Source organism: Mirounga leonina, unplaced genomic scaffold (genome assembly GCF_011800145.1).
Source record: "Mirounga leonina isolate KUSES-001 unplaced genomic scaffold, KU_Mleo_1.0 Mir_173, whole genome shotgun sequence".
Taxonomy (NCBI): domain Eukaryota; kingdom Metazoa; phylum Chordata; class Mammalia; order Carnivora; family Phocidae; genus Mirounga; species Mirounga leonina.
In genome coordinates this window covers 40,567,702-40,591,483 of record NW_023270447.1, presented here as the reverse complement: position 1 = coordinate 40,591,483, position 23,782 = coordinate 40,567,702, and the positions used below count along the sequence as shown (strand labels likewise).

The 23,782-nt window shown below is 41.7% G+C and overlaps 1 protein-coding gene and 1 long non-coding RNA gene across 3 annotated transcripts in view; one reads left to right on the top strand and one right to left on the bottom strand.

The window, feature by feature from the left end:
- Positions 1-23,782, top strand: part of PDE4B (phosphodiesterase 4B) — a 187,286-nt gene that overhangs the window by 66,622 nt on the left and 96,882 nt on the right. Inside the window, exons 2-5 of the mRNA XM_035018339.1 lie at positions 1,585-1,779; positions 10,306-10,342; positions 10,467-10,537; positions 20,224-20,276. Of these exons, the coding sequence (XP_034874230.1) occupies positions 1,585-1,779; positions 10,306-10,342; positions 10,467-10,537; positions 20,224-20,276 (356 nt within the window). The remainder of the gene's footprint in view (positions 1-1,584; positions 1,780-10,305; positions 10,343-10,466; positions 10,538-20,223; positions 20,277-23,782) is intronic.
- Positions 1-23,782, bottom strand: part of LOC118019305 — a 90,755-nt gene that overhangs the window by 61,817 nt on the left and 5,156 nt on the right. For both annotated transcript variants that reach the window (XR_004681651.1, XR_004681650.1), the window contains exon 2: positions 1,819-1,867. This is a non-coding gene — a long non-coding RNA (uncharacterized LOC118019305). The remainder of the gene's footprint in view (positions 1-1,818; positions 1,868-23,782) is intronic.

The window sequence follows — 23,782 nt, the reverse complement described above, 5'->3', positions numbered from 1 at the left end:
GCTTCTCAGAATGGTCTCCAGGGAAGCATTATAACCTTGCATTCTGTTATTTCTTCTTTCCTGTCTCAAAGAAACCTACAGCTTCAGGGTAATTTGCTGCTTCTCCTGTCCTCATTCAAGATAACAGTCAAGGCTGCTCATAATCTTACTGACTCTCTACATACCAAACACAAATTTTGTTTGAATTCAGAAGAAAAACTGTACTCAGCTAGCCAGCAAGCCATTCTGATACGCTGTGATTAGAGAAGTCTGGGGTGGTAGAGAAAGGAATTGGAAGACTTGGGTCTTCCAGTACTCATCCTACAAGGTATGAGCATGTGACCTTGAACAAGTATTTAAAATCTCTCTAAGCCTCATTTTCCTCAACTGTAGAGCGTGGTCATACTATATACTTCATAGGGTTGTAATGAGGGGTAAGTGGAATCATATAGATCAGAAAGCAATTTGTAAACTAGAGAAATATAAGCAAAATTCACCCCAAGACAGCGGGTTGTAAGAACTAGTGAAAGAAAAGACCATGAGTATAGAAATAAATGATGGCAGCTGGATGAGTGTGAAGGAAGCCCTCTCTTGTGGTCTAGCTCGGAGGAGAGAACATTCCCAGCTTCATACCTTCTTCAGTACCTCTCTGCAGAGCTGTAGCTGGAGACCAGTGAGTGGTCTAGAGAAATGGTAGGCAAGAGGGTTCCTGGCAGTTTAAAGCAACGGGAGGTAGTGCATGCGAGGAAGATGCATAGGGGATGATGGAGAGCGTGGGAAGGACACAGTGCCTAACTGATACCAGGCTGGGGAGAGAGAGAGGACAAGAGACAAGATCTCCACTGCTCGCATCAGTGTGTTCATTGATCAGAGCTTGTTCGACTAATCTGGGATTGAGGGTACCTTCCTAGGGTGAGCCGACTGACTGGAAACCCTAATGGCTCTCCTGTGCTGGAGCCAGTGGCTAGACCCTCCTCCAGGGATAAAGCCTCTGCATACCTGGAGGGTAATTTGACATTATCAGATTAATTAAATCATTTTCTGTGGTTAAACTTGCATATGAATATTAAGTCTCAGACTGGGCCTCCCATCTAAACAGCCAGTGAATGTTTTCAGGATAGCACTGTGTTCCTGAAACATTGAGAAATATGCATATTGTATCTTTAATGAGATCGCGATGTTTATTTATGGCAGGAAGAAGCCTCCCAGCTATGGAGACTGATTTAAGTGATAGTTTGGCGTCTGACATCTAGAGCTGTGTTGGATGCTGTCTCTGGAGTTGCTTGTTATCACCAAATGACTTTATGGTTGGCTCTTATTCTGAATTTGTCCAAGTTGCTCTTGCCCCTGAAAGGCCATGGGGCTTTGCTCCAGGGTTCACATCCTGCCTCCACTATTCACTGAAGACTGGACTTCTGGGGGACTGTTTCCTTTGTACACCATGAGAATAATAATGACTACAACTCAGAGCTGTCTGGAAGATGAAAATATTCGTACAATGTAAAGTTTTATGTAAGATGCCTGGCACACATTGGTTCTCCATGTTTGTGCGTCTGATGTCCTCCTCCATGCTTATGTGACCAGCGTTTTTTGCTTTCTCTTAAGCTTTGATGTGGAAAATGGCCCTTGCCCAGGTCGGAGCCCCCTGGACCCCCAGGCCAGCTCTTCCTCCGGGTTGGTGCTCCATGCCACCTTTCCCGGGCACAGCCAGCGCAGAGAGTCCTTTCTCTACAGATCAGACAGCGACTATGATTTGTCACCAAAGGCGATGTCACGAAACTCTTCACTTCCAAGCGAGCAGTAAGTACTAGCCCCGGGTAGCCCCTGTCTCACACTTACCTCACCTTTAACCTGTCACAGCAGCAACAACAACTGTTCTCCCTTTAACCTGTGGGAAGGAGGGAGGAGAACAGTGAACATGAGCAGAGGTGATGATGATGATCCTTAAAAGACATTAGTGCTCTACAGGCATGAGAAATATGTCGCTGGGCTTTCCAAGGGTATGAAAATCTCAGGCACAGTGTGCAGTTTTCGTCTGTTATTGATCCTTTTTTTTTCCTTTAAATTGTCATTCAGCTTCATTTCCTGAACTGTTGAATCATTTATGGGTTGAGAACGTTAACACTTTTTGCAAATCATACTTGAATTTTCCATAGCATGTGCAGTTTGCATGAGGCTATGGTGAAAAAGAAAAACAGTAGTTGGGGACATGCCTCCTTTCTCAGTGGTCTTTGCTTGGTGACCTTTAATAAGCTGTCATCCAGCCACATGTCTGTGTCCCTTCTCTGGAACCTTAACTCAGTGCCCACTTGTTGCCTGGCTCCTTGGTGAGACACAACACACTCCAGCACCCTATTAAACAGAGCTGATGTTTTTGTTTTGCTGCTATTAATTGTAGATCTCTAATTTTTAAAGAACAATGACGGGTTGTATTACTCGTTTATTAAATTTCTGAAACCAAATAAAGTTGGATGCCAGAATTCATGCCTTAAAAGATTTCTGGGCACACGTACAATTGTTTTTAACATTGTATGTTATAAAAATATTGGTAGCTCCCTAAAGCCTGGAAATTTCCACTGGGCTCTCTTGTGCTGTTGGGAAAGAAGTTAAAGAGGGTCACTCTCTTATGAAAGGGGGCAGGGGACATTTTAAAAGCTACCAGTGAGAAAGGATTCCCCAGGGCATTTCTGCCAACAAATTCTAACAGATGCACCCCTGGCCTAAAATGTCTCAATCATTGGATGGGCCAAAATTCATGTATTCATTCATTTGGCAAATACTTCCTAAATCTCTCCTATGTGCCATGCAGTGTGCTAGGCTCTGGGGATAAAAGATTAACAAAACAGTGGAAAAATCACAAATGAGTTAAAAACAGATATTCTCAGAAAGGTTGCATGCTCTCAGGGAGGCTATAGTTAATAAGAAAGGTAAGAGGAACACCCACATAACTCTACTACGGAGTGGAAGGAAACATTTAATGAGTGCTTACCACAGGGCCAGCAGCCCTGAGATATGTGTTATTTCTTTTAATCTTCACAACAGTCCTGTCAGGTAGGTACCACTGTTATCTCCACTGTATAGATAATGAAAGTGAGCCTCTGAGAGACTGAGAAAACTGCCCCATCCCATGACTGTATGCCATGCTATATCCCATGACATAGCTAAGACTGACCATATTCGAAACTTTTCAATTCTATTTGCCTATGTTCTTCAAACTGCAGAGTAGAATCTCTACCACCCGGTAGGAAACAGATGAGTGCAGAGTCAAGGTGCCTGAGGCTGGAGGAGAGGTAACCACTTTGCTGCACATCATGTAGAACCAAGGATGTTTTTTGACCAAGGTTGGCATGAGGGCTTGGCTGAGTCTACCTGGAATTTCCTCTCTTACCAAGAGAAACACCTCTCTAGACGTCGTAGGTGGAGAGCATAGGAAATGGGGTGAGCCGAAAGTAATTAGAGCTTCATTCACATAGCGTTTGACCGGTAAAAGACTAGCTTTGGAAGGCAGCTCACAGTTCCCCAAACTCTTGCCAAACAGCATGATGAGTGTCAGGGTCATTCTGAGGCTTCCCAGAAGGTTCCAACTGAATTTCAGATTAAACTCTGATGATTTTTTTAAGAACCAAAGGTTATGAAAATTTTGAACTTGAGGAGACCTTAGAGATTACAGTCCAACTCATTCTACAGCTCTAAAAAGAGACATCTAATTCTGAATGACTCTGCATGTAGGGTCCCTAATATTCACCGTTTATCCTCTTTTCAATTTTACCAACCAGCAAAATTTTCCCCCTAACTTAGAACCTACGTAGCGTTGCCAACTTTAGATTTAGGCAAATAAGAATTGTATATGTAAGTTGTCTAGTATCATTCTCACTGTTTTTTTTTTTTTTTAAATACTTCTTAGAATTAAAAGGAAAAAAAATTTAGAAAGGACACACTTTCATAATAAAGAATAGCCCTTCCCAAGAAAACACAGTGGGCAACATAAGATCACCCTAACAAAGATACTGATAATAGAATCTATTAAAATCTTTGAGTGAATAAAAATGGCACAATTTTTTATTTTGCAAATGTTTCAACATTCCAGTAAAACTTTTATATATCTGTCAGTTTAGGAAGAGGAGCTTGAATAATATCCATATTTTTCCAGTATTTCATTTTATCAGGACCATGTTGGAAAGTCCAGTTTCACACAAGTAGCTTTGAACTACACTGAAGTAATGCTCTCAAAAGTATTTCACTTGGGGGAGCCTGGGTGGCTCAGTCCTTAGGCGTCTGCCTTCGGCTCGGGTCGTGATCCCGGGGTCCTGGGATCGGGCCCCACATCAGGCTCCCTGCTCTATGGGGAGCCTGCTTCTCCCTCTCCCACTCCCCCTGCTTGTGTTCCCTCTCTCTCTGTGTCTCTCTCTGTCAAATAAATAAATAAAATCTTTAAAAACAAGTATTTCACTTGATTCTTACTCTTCAGAGTGAATTGAAATGAATAGAGGAACAGCACCCCCCAAGCCTCTTACTGCTTTTCCTGCCTTCTACCTATGGAGCCAAGAAAAAGAAGGACAATGATAGGTCTAGAGTCCTGATGTGAAGGCCACTGGGTGGGGGCTATGGGACGCTCCCTGCTCAGGAGTTCCTCATATTCAGGACAGCGCCATCATGGATTTATGTAGGAAAACTTGTGTAATTCCTCTGTCTGTATTAAACCCCAGGGTAGAGACTATGCTAGCTTTTCCACATTTCTCATCTGAACACTTTCAGAAGAGTAAGAGGAAACATAGGCAGGGAGAGTGAGTGAGAAGATATTAGGAGTAAAAATGTGAATTGAAAATGGGCTTTAACTTTTAGCAACAAAAGAGAGACTGAAATGAGGCTTTCTAGTAAAGAAAACAAGATCATCATTGGGTCCCCTGAGGAAATTTCATATGCTTTCTTAGATGTGGCAATACTCTGCTGATTTCTCTTTTGTTCCTGTGTTATAGTCATCTCTAACGTAATTGCCTTTGTACACAGAGGTACAGATTTCCCAATGGGAACATGAAGTCCTGAAAACTGGTAAGACCAGTTACGTTGTTCAAAACTGTGGCAGGAACCACCCTGAACAGGATGGAGTTCTGACAGTCCACCTGCAAATCCACAGGGAGGGAAGATCCATATTTCCTTCATTTGGTCACCCCATTTGCAAAGCCTTATATAGGCAAAGAGCTCTTTAAAGCTACCATTTGTGTGAGAACTAAATGGTCTCTAGAGAGGGCACTCAAGGGAAATAAGACCTAAGAACGAAGAGGGAAAGCATTAATAACTGCTCACTTGAATTTAAGACCAGTTTATTAATGGGCTACCAAAAAAGTACAATGTGGTGTTTAAGACTGGAGTTAGACCTACAGCCATCACGCTTACTAGCATCATGACTTTGGCATTGAATCTCCTTTACAGTGTCTAAAGTATCTGTAAATAAAAGTGCACGTAAAATAAAAGTGCATTTTCTATGTGCTAGGGAGTATTTAAAGTACATCTGTTAACTTATTTAATTCCCATAATCTTACTTGAGTTGGTACTATAATTTTCTTGTCTTAAAGACAAAGACATTGATGCTTACGGAAGTTAAGTAATGTGCCTAATAAATGGGGAACCAAGGCTTAAGTCCAGGGCGTGTGGATGATTAAATCATAGGGATATTTAGTATAAATACAGACTCAAAATGAAGATGAAAAATAAAAATAATGATATTAATCTCTGCTCTGCCTACCTTCCCAGCTGTTATGAGGATCATATTCATTCTTTCTTCTAACAAAAACTTAAATTTAGGCACTTGCTAACAAATAAGACATTTTCTGTGTCTTCAAGGCAGCTAAAGGATGAGTTAAGTCTATAGGCAATTTTGATATCTTTGAATAAGGGCAGTCGCAGAAAGGTATGCAGAGGACTCAAGCGAGTAGTAGCCCACTTTGAGCAGCCAGAAGAGTTAGCCAGGCAGAGGGTTATGCAGGAAGAAGGGCTACGTGCTAACTACTCTCTAGTTGTCAGAAGCATTATGGAGAAGCACAGCTCAGTGCAGCTGAGGCAGAGAATGTGAGTGGATGAGGAAGTGGTGAGAGGCAAGGCTAGAGAAGTAAGCAGGAACCTCATCATGAAGCACCTATCCGAAGGAGTTGGTCTTTATGCTGAACGAAATTAGTGGGGAGCTACTAAAAGGTTTTTAAGCAGGAAAATACATAACCAGATGAATGTTTTTGAAAGATAGTTCTGATTACAGTAAAGAGTGGTTTGTACAGTGGACAAGCCTAAAGACTAGTGTCCAAGAGCCAAATGGAAGACTGCTTTGGTAATCCACCTAATAGAGGGTAGGGAACTACATTAGAAAAGATCCAGCGAGCAATTAATAAATATTTGCAAGTTAGCATAAGCAGGGTCTGGTCGCTGACTGTGGGGGAGGTTTCAGGCTTGACCAACAAGATAGCTGGTTAAGCCATTTTTTAGGGTCAAGAACATTCTCTTATCCCATGAAATAATGTATGTGAAAATGCTTTGTAAACTGTAAAGTACAATATTAGTTCTCTTGACTGCAATAGGGGCAGATATGACTCTCCCAAAAAAGTTCTCACCAGTGGGGAAGATAGACATGCAATTCTTTAATTATAATAATAATGATACCTATTACTAATAAGAATAACTATAACTACATGAGCAAATGCTTTTATGTGCCAAGGCTTATAAGAGTTGTACATGTGTAATAACTCATTTCATTCTTACAACACCTCACTTTACAGATAAAGAAATTGAGGCCTAGGGAGGTTATCTAATGTCTCATAGCTAGTAATTGTGCAACTCAGAAACAAACCAATGCTGTCTGGCTCCAATATCTGTGCTCTTGACTGCAATAGTATATGTCACTCTGTAAGACAGACTAAAGTCAGTGTTACAAGTAAAATCCTATGTGTAGGTATGACACAGAGAAAGACAAAATTAATGGAATCCAGAGGGTATAGCAGAAGGAAGTAGGCTTTTTGCTTTCCGGAAATGCATTTCACTGTTTAGTGCAGACCTACACTCAATCGAAGACCTACGGAGTTCTCGTCACTGATCAGTCTACAAAATTGTAATGTGCTGAGTTTGTCACTAGATGTCGCTTGTGCCATGGCTCTGAACATCTGGCATTGCCCTCTCTAGAGGTTTGGGAAACGAAGGACATCAGTTTTCATAATTAATCGTGATTAATTTTGTTATTTCCATGCCATCTTATTCTAATCATTAATATATGAAATTATGGTTAAAAGTTTTAGAATAGTTTCATAAATATTCTGGCTGTACTCAGATAGGAATTTTGTTTTGTTTCTTTCCTATACTTGCTATAAATTACCTGTAAATTGTCTGATTCTTTCCTCTAGCAGCTACTACCTGCTGTACAGCATGAGCTTTTGCCATTCAAATCCTTTAAGGGAACCAACGCTGGGGACCTGCAAGTCCATCTCTTGCTTCTGAATTTTCTGCTTTCCTAAACTCCAGAAGTTCCATGATGATAAAGTCATGCTGACAGGGTGCCCCCTTAGTGTTTACCTCCCTTTAATCATTACTTTGTACCATTTTAGTAACTCCCCATGCATGCAACAATTCATCAGCTTTAGGTGCTACATATGTATGAGATTTATTTATATGTTTAGCTTTTACTGAGTATTTAGACCTGAAATCCAGGAGCCTTAGATGACCCGTTTAACTCTTAACTCCATTACCTTACATCCCCAACTCACCCTGATGCCTTATGAACAATGTGAACTTCATAGCAGAAATCTGAACAAATAGCAAGCTATTTCACCATGTAAAGTTCATCTCAAGAAAATGCCTTGGGGAGGGGCAACTCTCGGTACAGTTCACTACCCCGCATTTATCACAACTGCTCCCCTCAGGGCCTTCTTCAGTCTCTCCTTTGGCTTTTTTCCAAGAATCCTGAGGCTCCACCTTGGGCTCCCTTTCTCTCTATCCCCCCCCACCCCTCCAGAAGCCACTCCCTGCCATTCCTTTAGTTTTACCACTGTGGTAGGTAACTCTGAAATGTATAGCTCCAGTTCCATATTTCAGTCTTCCTGCTTGATGTCTCCACTGGGATATCAGTGGGGATCTTAAAATTCAGCTTGTGGGAAAGTGACATATCTCCTCCCCCATGTTCTCCTTACTTTCTTATTTTTGCTCATGACTTCACTATTTTCCCACACACCCATTTTTTAAACTGACATAGTATTTCTTTATGACCCCTTAGCCAATTAAATGCTGAGTCCTTGGCAAGACACTTAGGGTCTCCTCAAATTGTCTTTTCCTGTTTCTTCCTCTGCCTCACCGATGTCTTCTCATCTGAATGACTGCATTATCCCTCTAACCATTCTTCCTGGCTCTGTCCTCTCTCCAGTCTGTCTCTTGGTGTCCATAGCATTTTACTTTCTAAAGCACTTTTCTGCTTGCCTATCTCACTCAAAACCTTCACCAGCAACTTTCTTCCTTGTGAGTTAAGCGCCATCTCCACAACCGTGGTCCATACCACCCATGAGCGTGGGGCACCTTCCAATCTTATCCTCTAAAAACATCTCTAGTTAATGTGTTCAACTCTGCCCAAACAGCCACCAAGCATCTCAGTCAGCTTGTTCAGTACTTTCCCATTTCAGTGCCTTTGTTCTTGCCATTTCTCTCATTGGTGGCATCTACCGTCTGTGCTCTTGAGAGCCTGCCCTTCACCGTTCATCTCAAAACCGTTCATTCAATCAAGCCTGCCCTACTTCCTCTAATTTGTAATTATTACCTCTCCTTTACACCCCACTAAGTTTCCCTATTAAGGGTTTGTGTTTCTCATTCTGTATCCATTGTGGTGTTTTGAATATTTTTTCTGTTTCCCCTAGAGTGTTGTAATTGGGGGGGTGGGGGGGGGTGGGTCATGGATTCTGTATAATTCAATATGCCAACTCTGCAGGGTCACCATAAAATAGGTAATATAATGGTTAAAAGCACAGATTTTTGGAATCAAACAATCTTAGCTCTTCTGCTTACTATGTGTTCGTTAAGCAGTAGCTTAACTTCTCCAAGCCTTGATATCATCTTTAAAATGGGAATATTAAGGGTACCTGCCTTAAGCCTTGTTATAAGAATTAAATGAGATAATGGACATAAAGTGCTTAGTGCGGGAGCAAAGAATGCTCTCGTCAGTATTCTTTTTATAGTCATTGTTCAAAGTAGATGCACAAGAACTTGACTAGGGTGACTTGAAGGGGGACTTCCAGCTAAAGACAAAGGTAGAAAGCAAAGTATTATATTAAATAAGACCTGAAAGTAAAAGCCCGTGTTAGAGAAGAGGCCCACATGGACGTATGTGTTGTTCAGCTCTGCGTCTCTACGTCCCTATAATGCCTGATACAGGGCAGGTGCTTAATAATCATTGGTTGTGCTCACATTATAAACAAATAAGGTGCCATATATGTATGGCGACCATGAGGACAGAGAAGATCAGACAGTGAAGGAAATTCGTTGTCAACCAACTTCTATGCAGCTGTCTCGATTCACAAACAATAAATTGGCCTGATTTTGTGTCTGCAGCCTACGACAATGTGTCTTCTAATGACTTCATGGAGAGCTTGCTGAATGTGGGCTTAGGTAGATTTATTGAAGTATGTGCCAGAGAGAGAGTGCATTTCTGAAAACATACTTTTGACTGTTCCTAAGTATAGATTTACATAACACTAGGTATGGCTTACTCAGATCTTTGGGACAAAATGAGCAAGAGTGATATGGTAATAGTAGGCTCAGTCTGTACACTCCTATTAAAAGCTTTTCCTTGGGTACTTTAAGAAAAAAAAGTTATATTAAAAACAAAAAGTAATGGGATTCCCAGACAGAAATCTGTGTTTAAATGGCATTAAGGCTGTGGTTCAAATCAACAAAAGCCAGGAAATCCAAAGTTAACCTTTATCCAGACTGTTATGCCATTTTTTCCAACTCTGTGTGTGCTTGTGAGCAGCCTTCCCTTTGAATTTCCTGGCTCTGGCAACCAAGTCGCTTTGAATTACAGTACTCCGGGTCTGCTATTTAATGGGAATGTACCCTGAGGATATATGCTTCCTTTCAAGTGCTTTTCGGTGTCACCATAAGCCCAGGAGCCATGAACCTGGTATTTTGTTCTTTCAAATTCCTAAGGTTCCCGTTTATGCCTAGATCAGTCATGCCTTATATCCAGGTAGAAGGACTTGTGTAACATTGGTGTTGCTAAAACTGATATGGTTTAATATTATAGCTTATATGTCCTAGTTATAATTCAAATTCATTTTTACGTGTTTCTTTTCTCTCTTTCACCAGACATGGCGATGACTTGATTGTAACACCTTTTGCCCAGGTATGTATCATGCTGGCCCTGGCTCACTCTCCCTCTGCCCCTGGGTGCAGTTTCTAAGTGTGGCCTCTGAATCTGCCCATTCGTCTCCCTTCGTTCCTAACTGTCCTGATCATTGGCCTTCCAGGTCCTCGCCAGCTTGCGGAGTGTGAGAAACAACTTTACTCTACTGACAAACCTTCATGGAGCATCCAACAAGTAAGCATTGACTTTTTGTGGAGTTATGAATCCCTTCCATAAAGGCAAAAACATTGAGCCACATTAAAAAGAAGGAAAAAAAATACCATTGCATGGAACTTTGCCCTGCAAACTAAGTTAGGACACACGATGAAATTTGAAAATAGGATGGAGCACCATAGTATTTTAGAACTGGTAAGACGTTAGAAATTAGTCTGGATCTTGTGAATCTTTGTACCCTTAACACTTAGTAGACGGTAGGAGTTCAACAAGTGGAAGAGTGAGATGAGGATTTTTGTTGACATTTACATTTACTACTTTGGAAAGTATGAATACTTATCGGTAACAGCCATAAATTCTACTAAAATTCTTTTGGAATAGCTATTAATGAACTCAGAGATTCAAATGCAAGATTAAAGGTAGCAAAAAGCTCAAGTCCAAGTTGCCTTTTTTTGATACTATATAAACAGGTTCATGCAATTTGATGAATAAGACTGGGGTTATCTTCTCCTCTGCCCCCCCCACCCCAGTAACTATATAACCTTGGTCATTTCAATGAACATTGCTGAACCTTGGTCTCCTCATCTTTATAATGAAAGGTTTGAACTCGATATTCTCACATAACTTTCTCCTCCAAAATCATTTCAATCTGTGAGTCTAAGTGCTATACAGCTCACTATCCAGCATTTTAAAAGATCATCACAGGTTATCAGCAGGTCCTAGAATCAATGATCATAGAATGGCACCCAAGGCACCTCATGATCCAACTCAAGTTAGTTTGATTGATAATTGATTGGGTTTATATTTGATGCAGTATACATGAACCTAGAGACTTTCCCAGCCTCTTTTGTAGTGATACTCCCTGTTTGTTCATTTATTAAATGATTCACCCAAGAAGTATTTATTTAGTATATACTATTCATCCATGCATACATGTATGTGTTTGACAAATATTTGTTGAGCACCACCTTTTACTGGGAACTGGTAATATAATAGTGACCAAAACAGACAAGTTTTCTGCCCTTTCAAAGCTTGTATTCAAATAGGAAGTGCCAGAGCATATGGTGGTGAATAATCAGATCGGGTCTCTGGCCACATGGGATCACATCCTAACAACTGTGGTCTGATTGTTCCCTGCATGTTCTATTTTCCATCCTAATTATGGACTTACTGTTCTGTCTTCCTAAAACGTCTCTCTTCACCTGCCAGTGATTGCCTGGCTAAATCCTACTTGTCTTTCATAGCTCATCTGTAGTATCACCTTCACCAGAATGCTTCCCCTGACCCCACCAAGCCTGGCTGAGTGCCCCTCCGTGGCCCCAGAGCACTCTCCCAAACTTATCACACCGTTTATGGGTCTCTGCCCACCACCAGACTGCATGTCCTTTGAGGCCCCTTTAGAATTAAATTTACTTTTCCTCGAATTTCTAATATGTAGCAAAATGCCTGACACATAGTGTATGTGCCATAAATATTCATCACACATATAAATTTTTGAATAAATAATTGTTGGAGAAAGACCACCAATTATTTGGAAAATTATTTTTTCAGAAGAGATTCCTTCCCTTTACCCACCTTTTCTTCTGTACAGACTAGGGCCTCTGGGGCCATACCTATTGATTTCATAACCCAATCTTACCACTTTACAGCTATGTGACTTGGGTACAACTTCTCTACATCTCAGTTTCCCAATCTATAAAATAGAGTTGTTCTGAGGATGAAATGAGTTGATATTTATAGAGCATTTGTAACAGCATCTAGCACATCGTAGGTGCTCTGTAAATGTGAGCTATTATAATTGATAGTTACATTTCTCTTGCTGAATCCAGACAGTGTAACACTTTGGAGTTTTCACATCCATTATCTCAGTTAGAATCACCATAAATGCTATATATGACAGGTGTTGTTGCCCCCACTCTGTGGACAAGGAGACAAAGCCTAGGGAGATTAAATGACTTGCACAAGAACTCACCACTGCTGGTGAAGAGCAGGGTCAGACCTGAAGCCTGATATCCTGACTCTCGTTGCAGTGTACTTTGTAAGGAAAAACAGTTGTTTTCTTCCTATGTAGGGGAAAACCCAGTTCTTCCTGTGTTTTTCTTCCCTGTGAGTCTCCCTAACAGAAAACACTTCGTTTCTGACACTCTGGTCACCAAATGTGTGGAGGTCCCCTGCTCTCGCAACAACAAGCAAGTCTTGGACACCAGCTGGGTGTCCTACAATTTAACTCGGTTCTGACACTATCTACCTGGAGATACCGTCAGATCCTAGATTAAAGGCTCTGTCCCACAGGACCACCTCCCACTCAGATGTCAGTCACCGTGCTTCTCACCAACGGCCTACAGATCGCAGCTTCCAACAGGCCCCTCCTCAGGTTCAATTAATTTGCCAGAATGGCTCACAGAACTCAGAGAAACACTTACTTACCTTTACCAGTTGACTAAAGGACATGATAAAAGCACACATGCACAGCCAGATGAAGAGATACCTAGGGTGAAGTCTGGGAGGGTTCTGAACATAGGAGCTTCTGTCCCTGTGGGATTGGAGGGCATCACCCTCCCAGGGTAGGTATGTTCACCAGCCTCAGAAGCTCTCTGAACCCTATGCTATTGGGATTTTATGGAGGCTTCATCACATAGACATCATGTCTATGTCCCTCTCCCCTCTCTGGATGGGAGATAGGGCTGAAAATTCTAAGCCCTTAATCATGGCTTGGTCCTTCTGGTGACCAGCCCCTCCTAGGAGCCCACCCAGAGTTTCCTCATTAGAACAAAAGATGCTCCTAGTGCTCTTGTCACTTAGGAAGTTACAAGAGTTTTAGGAGCTCTGTGTCAGAAATTGGGAGCAGGGACCAATATATTCTATTTTTATTACCTCACATCTTTGCATTCACTCCACCCCTTAAGTCTTTTTGGTTATGGGAAGAAATCTCTAAAGGTTTTTTAACAGAGAGTCATTTAGGAAGAATTTATGGAATGGATGAAGGTCAGAGAGCCCAAAGGCAGAGACATGAGCTGGGAGAGTGTTTTCAGGAATTAAAATATTAGGAGTGAATTGGGCACCTGGGTGGCTCAGTCAATTAAGCATCTGACTCTTGATTTCAGCTCAGGTCATGTTTTCAGGGTCCTGAGATAGAGCCCTGCATTGGGCTCCTCGCTGAGTGTGGAGCCTGCTTGAGACTCTCTCTCTCTCTCTTTCTCTCTCTGCCTCTGCCCCTCTCCCCACTCTCTCTCTCTCAAAATAAATAAATAAGTGATTTAAAAAAAATATTTGGAGTGAAGCCATGGACCAAGAGATGATGGAGGTAGGAACTGGGGAAGAAAGATTAATAAGGATACATTTCAAAGGCTTCTTTAGTTTAGCATGACTCAAGGTCATTGTACTGCATGGCTCCAGGGCAAAGGGGTAAGGGATGTTTTCAGTTACTGTGTGTTAGCAAGCAACCTGAATATTATTTTTCTGTAACTACGGGGGCATTCAGCCTAACCGTGTTGAATAATAGGCTATGTCAGCTCAAGCTACTTTCTTGAAAATCAGGTCTTTCCACAGCCTTGAGGGTTTGAGACACATAAACCTTCAGGAACTAGAGTACCCTAAGACCACAATTGTCACATACAGAGCTGACCCAGAGTCCATTCTCACACTGTGGCTGAGGACCACTCTCCAAATCATGGCCCTTTGCATCGCCTTTGGTCCACACCAAACCACACTCACCAAACCGAATAGATCACCAGCAGTAGGAGCAGTAGGAGAGTTGTATCTGATGATCTTTCTCAGAATCATCCCCATATTTGTACAGAGTTGATCCTCTTATTGATTTCAAGTATTTTCTTGAAACCAACACCACCTAACCAAAGTTCAAGGCAGGGCACATGCACCACCAGAGTTTCACCAGAAATTGAGATTGCCTGTCCAGTTCAGGCTGAGAACTGAATGATGGGCTTTAGCTACAAGTGAAGCAGCTTAGCAGGGGAAGATTGGAAAACTGAGTGTTCATTTAATGCATTCCAACCTATTTCTAGTCAATACCCTCAAAGAAAGAAAGAAAACTGAGGACAAGAAAAATGGGTCCACCATCTGAGAGCATTTCCCCCACATATTCATTTGTCTTAACAACTGAAACTGTAAGATTCATGGAGCTCACAAGTTGCTTTCTGGGACATTGACTTGGGTTCCAGAGTAACACTCCTTGCCTTAAACGTAACATTTAAGCAATAATTCTGTCCTTGGAATGGTTTTCTTGAGACATCTGGGTAGTGTGGTTTATTATATGAGAAGGAACTCCCACATAGAACTATACTTCTCATAAGTCAAGATTTCCTTTATCTTTTGGCTCTTTGCTCTGCACAAAAATAGCTCATTGTCTGCCTGAGCTTTACCACCCAAAGGGTGAAAATCTCAGTTTCTGTTGAGGTGACTTCCTTGCACTTCCATGAAATGTTCCATTGAGAGATGCTTGATTGGGCCTGTATTTCTTGGCTTCAAATTAAAACCTATTATTTCTTTAGTCCCAGGAGTTAATTTTGAAAATACGGCTTTCATTTAGAGCTGTTAATTCAGATAAGCATCCCTAAAGCATTTACTGGCTTCAGCTGATGGAGAAATCACTTACAAGTGAGAATGCCCACCATTCTTTAGTCTGATAACCAGGGCATAGAGCAGCTGGGAGCAAAAAGGTGTCCCCCATCATTCAACTGTGCCTCTAACATCGCCGAAATTACCAATGGCTATCAGAAAATCATGTAACATCTCTGTCTCAACGTTCTTCAAAGGCATAATTTAATCAACATGCATGTAATCTTTGAGAAAGAATTAATAACCACTTAATTTTGTTTTCAATGTGTATCTTTCATTGCTTTATGTCTTTTGGCATGGGATTTAAATTAGCTGAGAATAATAAAATCGTGAGCATTCAGAGGGGAAAGAACCCAGCCAAATTTCCTCAGAGTAAGTGAGGAAATATATGGAAAAGTGTTCACACAGGAGCTGGCACATTGTAAATTAGCAGTAAATGTTAGTTGCCGCCTGCTTTCCCCAAGTGAGGAAGAAACTGAGAGGTTCAGTGAGTTGCTGAGGGCTATATAGTTGGAAGGTGCCAGAGCCAGGACTAGGATTCCTGTCTTCTTATTCATAGTCCAGTTCTTTCTCCACTGTGCTATTCAGGGCTATAAAATATATATTTTTTAAGATTTTATTTATTTATTTGAGAGAGAGAGAATGAGAGAGAGAAAGCACATGAGAGGCGGGAGGGTCAGAGGGAGAAGCAGACTCCCCGCCGAGCAGGGAGCCCGATGCGGGGCTCGATCCAGGGACTCCAGGATCATGACCTGAGCCGAAGGCAGTCGTTTAACCAACTGAGCCACCCAGGCACCCCCAGGGCTATAAAATATTAACTGCTGTGGCCAAATTATCCTCCCTTTTAATTTCACTGTCTTTAATCCAGGCATATAACTTCTTATGATTCTTGTGTAAGTTAGGGACCACTGGAAACTGGGCAACCAATGACATTTTCTTCTGGCACTCCTGACAGGTTCTAATTGGCAGTCTCATGCCCTGTAAGCAATAATGTAGCTTCTAGAAGTCATTCATTCATTTAATGTGTGTTGAGCCTCTTCTTTGCACCAGGTCTTGGGAGTAAGTGGTAAGTCAAATAAATATGGTTCTTGCCTTTGCAAAGCTTACACACGCAGATGTTTATCTGAATGAACAACTCTAAATAAGAGCTAGGTTTTCAAAATTAACTCCTGGGACAAAGGGATTTATGTAATTTGTGTCATTTTCAAGAAGTCATTGGGATAATTGGGTGCTGTGAGTAGCCAAACCATGAAGAAAGCAGAGATTCCCAAACATTTACGGTCCCCTAGTTCCATGTCTCCTTGCACAAAAGCCTTCTTTGGAACTCAGGAAGACAGGTAAAATAAAATTATTAACAGCATGTTATTAATCCAGTGAATACATATTGAATACCTCTATCATAACAAATATTTTGCCAATTCCAAGGTTACAAAAATAAACAAGATCCAGTCTTTGCTTAAATTTCTCACAGGTGAGTTGAGGAGACAGACAAGAAAATAGGAACTGTAGGAACTGCAAGACAGTCTGAGCAGTGCTAGAATGGGGCAAGGGCAGCAAGCCACAAGTAACGCAGAGGGTGACTACTCACAGTGGGGAAGGCACAGTTGAGGAAGTGATGGCTGAGGGGATTCCTTGTACAGGGGAAGGAGTCTGCCACTTATAAGGGAGGAAAATAGTGAGTGGAGCAAAACATATGCAAAGGCCCAGTAATGTGAGCACATGCTGGGTTTGTGGGAATAGTGAGTGGTATATAGAACCGAGACTGTAGAGGAAAAGGAAACCAGATAAAACATTCATGTGGTATTTGGCTTCTCAAATGATTGTCACATCAAGGGTTCATTCAATCAACAGTTCACCAACATCTATGGAGTGCCCACTACTTGTGAGGCAGGTTGGTGGGGCCTACAGAGGATATACGGAAAGAAGTTAGCACCGGATCCCCCCCTCAGTGGGGTCACAGACTAGCGGTAGGGGTAATATGTGCACATATGAGTTGTAACAGGAGGAAATAACCCTAAAGGTACAAACAAAGCACCATGGGATATTAGAAGAGGGGTCCATTTTAGCTAACATGATGGCATCCTTTGCAGACGATGGCATTTCACCTTTGAAGGTACGATGCTGACACCAATTCCTATGTGTGGATTTTTTCCCTACACATCCAAGCAATTTTCCCTTAACGCCAGCTGAGTGCCCTAAAATTCAATTCAGTCTGACACTGCCTGCCTGGAGATAGCATCAGATCCCACAGGTTAAGGGCTCAGTCCTGCAAGACTCTCCCCAATTCAGCCACCAGTTGCAAGTTCAGTTTGTTATTAGTGCTTCTAACCCACTGACTGTAGATCAGAGATTCCCATGACCTCCCTTCTTGGGTTTTATTAATTTGCTAGAGTGGCTCACAGAACTCAGAAACAGTTTACTTACTAGAATACTGGTTTATTATAAAAGGATATAATTCAGTAACAGCCAAATGGAAGAGATTCAGTCTCCTCACATTCACTGTCCTGGAGACACTCCAAACCCAGTCCTTTTGGGTTTTTGTGGAGGTTTTGTTACATAGCCGAGATTGATCAAATCATTGGCCACTGATGACTGAACTCAGTCTCCAGCTCCTCTCGTCTCCCCAGAGTCTGAGGTGGGGCTGAAAGTGCCAACCTTCTAATCAGGTGGTTCCCCTGGCAGTCAGCCCCGATCCTTAGGTTACCTAGAGGCTTTCCATAAATCTCATTAACCTAACAAAGCACACTTTTTAGAACTCTCTTCAAATTCCAAGAGTTTTAGGAGCTCTGTGGTAGGAATGAAGACAAAGATCAAATACACATTTCTTATTCTAAATCACAATATCACAGAAGGGTAGGTGATATTTACAAGTGTGGATTTGGGCGGAGAGAGGTTCCCTTTCAGAGGAATAGCCTGAGCAATGTCAGGAAAGGGATAGCGCGTGTCCAAGGAAAAATAAGCGATCAAGTTTGGCTTGGGCAAAGTATGAGTTCCTTCCTTCCTTCCTTCCTTTTTCCTCCCTTCCTTCTTTCCTTTCTTCCTTCTTCCATTCATTAAGGATTCACTGAATGCTTGGCATATGAAGGACCATCCTGGGTCCCAGGGATCCAGTAGTAAACAAGCTGTTCCCTGCCTGTATAAATTTTATATTTAAACTACAGAGTTCTGTATTGAACACTACTTAGTGTCTATTTTAATTACAGTTTTAAAGTGCTATTAAGGAGAAGCACAAGATACATGAAATCAAACAGCCAGTCAATGGTTTGAGATGAAATGTCAGGAATTCCAACTGATAAGCTGGGAAAAGTATGTTGAGGCCAAAGAGCAGAGGACTTTGAATGCTAAGCTAAGGAGTTTGGAATTTAATCTCTTACTTTTCCTGAAAAACAGCCCTCAGTATGACTGCAGGTGTTATCAGCAGATGGAATAGCGAAAAGAGAATGCACTTTGGATTTAGAAAGACTTAGCTTTGAATCTCAACTACACCAATTATAAACCATGGTGCTTCAGCATGTTTCTTAACCTCTTCACCTCTGCTTCAGTTTCCTTCTCCTGAAAATGAGATGATTATATTCCCAGTGGAAGCTAAGAAGTACCTAGCATGATGTTTGGTAGGGAAAAAAGTGATTGTTGGAGGGCGATCGTTCTTACTTTGTTACACAAGAAAATGTCGGGCCACAGAGGGTTTAAAGGTACCTTGCCTAGGATGACCTAGCTAGTAAATGTTCAGTAAGTGCGATCCCTGTCCATCAGAGCCCGCAGCTATCAGGTGTGCTACCTAGAAGCTAGATTGCCTCTAACAGATCATAGATGGATTTGGTGCACTTACAGATCTGCGAAGAGAACTTGTGGCCATCCCAGTACGGAGACCCTTTCTTCACAATATCCTTGCAGGCCGTTCTCTGTCATTTAGAACGTGGCTTCCTTCCCAAACTTGGTTGTGCATCAGAATTCACAGATTTATGTGAAAAATACAGATTCCCAGATACTGAAATAGCCTCTCCAGGGATGGGGAAGGGCATCATGGTTTTAATAGCTCCCCAAGTGAGTAGGATACTCATCCATGCTTGAGAACCACTGACTGGCCTAGCGTCTCCCTCTCTTGCTTATTGCTAATATCCTGTTGCTCTGTCATGGGGCAGACACCCCTCTATTCCAGTGGTTCCGAAAATGGGCTCCCCAGACCAGCAGTATCAGTACCACCGGGCACTTTTAGAAATGGACAAGCTCACCCCAGGCCAGTTCAGTCAAACACCCTGGAGATTGGGACTAGCCGTGGGTCTTAGTAAAGCCTTCTAGATGATTCTGATGACCCTACAGTTTGGGGGCCACTGCTCTAGACTATTTGGGGGAAGCTCTCCTGTAATGTGCTAAGCAGAAGTTCTAAAAAGCATGAAGAGGTTGGTGAGACCAGCAAAACCGGCGGGGGTGGGGTGGGGAGCAGCGGTGGGCGGGATTGGGAGATAAAGAGGAAAAAAAGGAAAACAAAAAACAAAAGGTGGAGCCCAGTATTCATGGAGCCTGCATTTGTTTGCTTGTTTCATTGGACTCTTGACATCAGCAGGCTTATTATAATGTAGAATAATGCCCAGTTCCTCTGCAAAAAGACCACTCCAGAGGTTAAGGAAACTGGATTCCTGTTCCTGCGTGACTTTTGGCAACTGACTTCATCTCTCTGGGTCTCAGTTTCCTGAGGTGCAAAAGGGAGGCCTGGACTGATTGGTCTCTAAGGGCTCCTCTGGCATGACTTGCTGCAGTGCTGCCAAAGGAATCGGGATCCACTTTGACATTTGGTATTATTCCTGAGCAAGCGTATTGTCTGAGGGCCCCCTGGAACAGTGAAACCTGAAACAGAGGGGCTGGTTAGGGACCTGGAGTAAACGACTTCCTTCCTGGAGAGTCCGAGCCTCCAGGAGGCTGTGCATAGGGAAATTCCAGGCCATCTGGCTGTGAGAGGGCTGCAGTCATCTACTAGTGTTCTGGGACATCACCTTCCGGAGATAGCGTTATGTCATTTGATAGCTCATTATGACCTGGAAAACTCCGCAGTGATCCCGGGGGTTGGGGCGAGGGAAACATGGAGGTGATATTCATACAAAGACTCAGGCCTTCTTTCCTCTTGGTCTCCACAGGAGGTCCCCAGCTGCTGCTAGTCAGCCACCTGTCTCCAGAGTCAACCTGCAAGGTAAGCTGCCTCATGAGTCCTGGCTCCATGTTTCAAAATAATCAAGGTGCCATTTGTGCGGAAACTTCTTTAAGATAATAGAACTGGTTTGCTTATGGTGGCCCTCTAAATTCTCCTGGTGACTTTTTTCAAAGGCATAGTGGAGCTTTCCTTCATTCCATGTAAAATCAAATGAAAAGCAGTCTTGACTATTTTTCCCATCATGTGCACGCCTGGGTTTTCAGGGTGTGATGGATGTGTGGTAATAGGGCTTCCCAGAAGGGAGGCAGGAGGCGGAGCTCTATTGATAGTGCAACTTCACCTCGGCTTGCTGGCCCCCATAAACGCCAGGACAGCTGATTTCAAAGGCCCTGAGGGGCCCCCAGGTTGGCCTGAGCATCCCACAGGGTATGTTAGTGGTTTTCCTCCTAGCGTCAGCTATAGGTCCCACTTGAATCTACATCCTTTCCAGGTGTGAAACCAAAGACTTTTCCAGGTCACAAATCATTTCCCTTGGAGGTCATCCAACTTTGTTCCTCAAATGTGTATGTGTGTGTGTGTGTGTGTGTTTTAAGAAACCCAACATCTCATCTTTCAGTGCCATGCATATGCTTCCCATGGGGAGTTGAGAGGTGTGGAGGGGCAGGGCCACCCTGAAGGAGCCCCCTGGAGATATATCGAACAGTAACTGTACTTGACATAAGATGCAACCAGTTACAAGTCCAAAATGGAGTTTTCCACCTTGAATCTGTCCCCACTAGTGTGGCAGTGGACCTGAGTAAAACCACAGGAGAAACAAGTCAGATGAGCTCTGTTGAGACCGCCTAACACCAAACTGCACTGCCTTGAACACTTCTCTCTTTCCAGCTACGCCATTCCCTTTGCTTGATACTTAGCGATCTTCCTTCCTTGTATGTTGTGTTCACAGCCACGAGGGTAACGGGAATAATATAAAAGCCCAACTTCTACAAACAAAGGAACAAAAACATAGATTCCATTGGCTCATTGGCTTCAGAAGTATTTATGGTACACACTTTTAAAAATATTTTTATTAGAAAAAAGATTGAGAACAAGAATCAAGGTGAAAGGAAGATATTAAGTAAAAGTAAGTTTGCCTCTAGACCTTGTGATAGGAAACAGAAGAAAATAGTACTCCGTCCAGGGGCTTTAAAAACATGGTGTGCTGATGTACTATTTCCTTTAGATAAAAGGAAACTAAATAGAGTGTTTTAACATATAACCGGTATTACATAGTTGGAGATCAAAGGAGGTGGTTTTGAACTCCTATCATTTCATCATATTAGCTTACCCGTGAGACACCATTGCTCACATTTCTGTTAGTCAAATGCACTAAGAAGCTTTTGACATCAATTTGAATATTTAAACTGTTTTCTTTTTCTTGTAATAAATACTGACAAACATTAGGAGAATACGTGATATTTATGGCTCTATAAATTAGCTCATTAGCCAGAGATGTTGTTGGAAAGATCGTTTTGTGATTATTGGCACAGTAACTACAGCTTGGCATAGGGATTCTTTTGCTAAATTCTTTTAAAACAATGGAGCGAAGAAATGACAATACCACTTAGGCAATTTGTTTTTGTCTGTCTTTGTGGCAAACTACAAAAATTCTGGCTTTTCATCGGGAAGAGAATGTAGTGATACCAATTATTACGTAATTATAGGTTTCAAAATCTCCTTAACGCTTAACCACAGCCAGAAAAGGAAGGAGGACACACACATCCTGTGTTTTGTTCTTATTATCAGCTTAAATAAGTCAGGCAGATTTTTCCTGGTATTTTAATATTTAACAGCATGTGACAAAGAGATGTGTTTAAATAGAAACTTTAAAAGGGAATGAAAAATAAGTAGCTCAGAGCAAACAGAATTGAAAGCTGGAGTGCTGCTTTAAAGGATGATTTTTCATGATAATATCAGGTTTTCATTTATTATCACTAAAGTTGAACTCATGTATTTCCACTGAAATCTATAATAAAAGATACAAGAATCCCATGATCATGTAAACACATTTAGCAACAATCCAGTTTGTTAGGAAAGCCTGACTGACTTGGGTAACTGTTCTTGGATAAAAAGCAAGTGTACGAGAGAGACAGAGACAGAGAGGGAGAAAGAGAAAAGCCAAATATTTTTTAAAAGGCTTTTTTGTCATGCATCTGAATGAAGGGGATGCAATTCATTTCAAAAGCTGCTTGTCAGAACCCATGGTTAAATTGGTACATTTGCTCTTACAAATTAATCAGTAACAAATAATTCATGGGGGAAATTAAAGCAAATCGCTTAGTCTTCTCGCCGTTTAACCAAGGTTACTCTTTTCAGCTCTCGCCGTACAACGCGAATTTCCCTCCTCTGCAAAGACATCCCAATTTTTTTTTTAGAAAATCAGTGTAATTGCTCCTTTTTGTGTGCTATGGCAACAGTCCCATCCTGGGTTATATTGTAATTCATGGCTAATGTGTCTCTTGCATGGGAGCACCTTGAGGGCAGGAGCTGTGCCTTATTCATCTCTTTATCAATCAAAATCATTTGCATGGCTATTTTCACATAGTAGGAAGACAGTAAATCTTGATTTGGCCAGAACTGCATAAAGTTTGAGTTTATCTGAAGAAAACTGTTCATAAATTAAATTTTAATAATGAGTTAATATTTTTATCTCTATGGCTATGAAAAATGTTCAACTGTGGCTTTTTTACTATGAAAAAACATCAGCTATTGCATTTAAATGAAAAGAGGTTTGAAACACACGCTATAATAGCATATATATGTATTTGTGAGGTCGTGTGGGTTTTTGGACAAAAAGAATTAAATACAAAAAGTTGGCATTTTTGCACTTTGAGTGCAAAGCCAGAGTAAAGTAATTGAGAATTCAAAATGCAGAAAGTATAGCAGCATGGAAATGATATGTTCCTGCTTTAAGGAGAAAGAGGCACCAAATCTTCCCGAGAGTGTTAAAAATGCTAATGCTGTGGAGTGTGGTGAACATCTCGATTTTTCTCGCATTTTGCCTTTCCACAAGCAGGAACTCCAGGCCTTTTCTACATGCTGCATCAGGATTGGAACAGAAAGAGGAAAAACATAGAAGAAAGAGCACTCCAAAACAAGGCAGGCTTCTATCATCTGTACACATTCAACATGGAAACTGGAAGTCATTTTTAGGATCTCAGGCCTCAAACTGTTTTCAACAGAAAAAAACATATTATTGAGGAAAATCAATGTGTGTGTGTGGGTATGCGTGTGCACGAGTGGGCAGGTGACTGTGTGTGTGTATGTGTGTGTGTAGGATAATTGTCTCACTTTCCCACCCATTCTATCCCTTGCCTTTGCATGCCTTTCAATACTGAGTACAGATATGTCATGGGAAGCAAGAATTTCCTGAAAGGATAAATCATCAAGTGTTTACTGCCTTTACAAAATGACTCTTTGCTTTACAAAAGGATTACAGAAGTAGTCCTTTTAATGGCCAGCACCTCTGATTCATATAAATGTGACTTGATTGGTAATATATATTG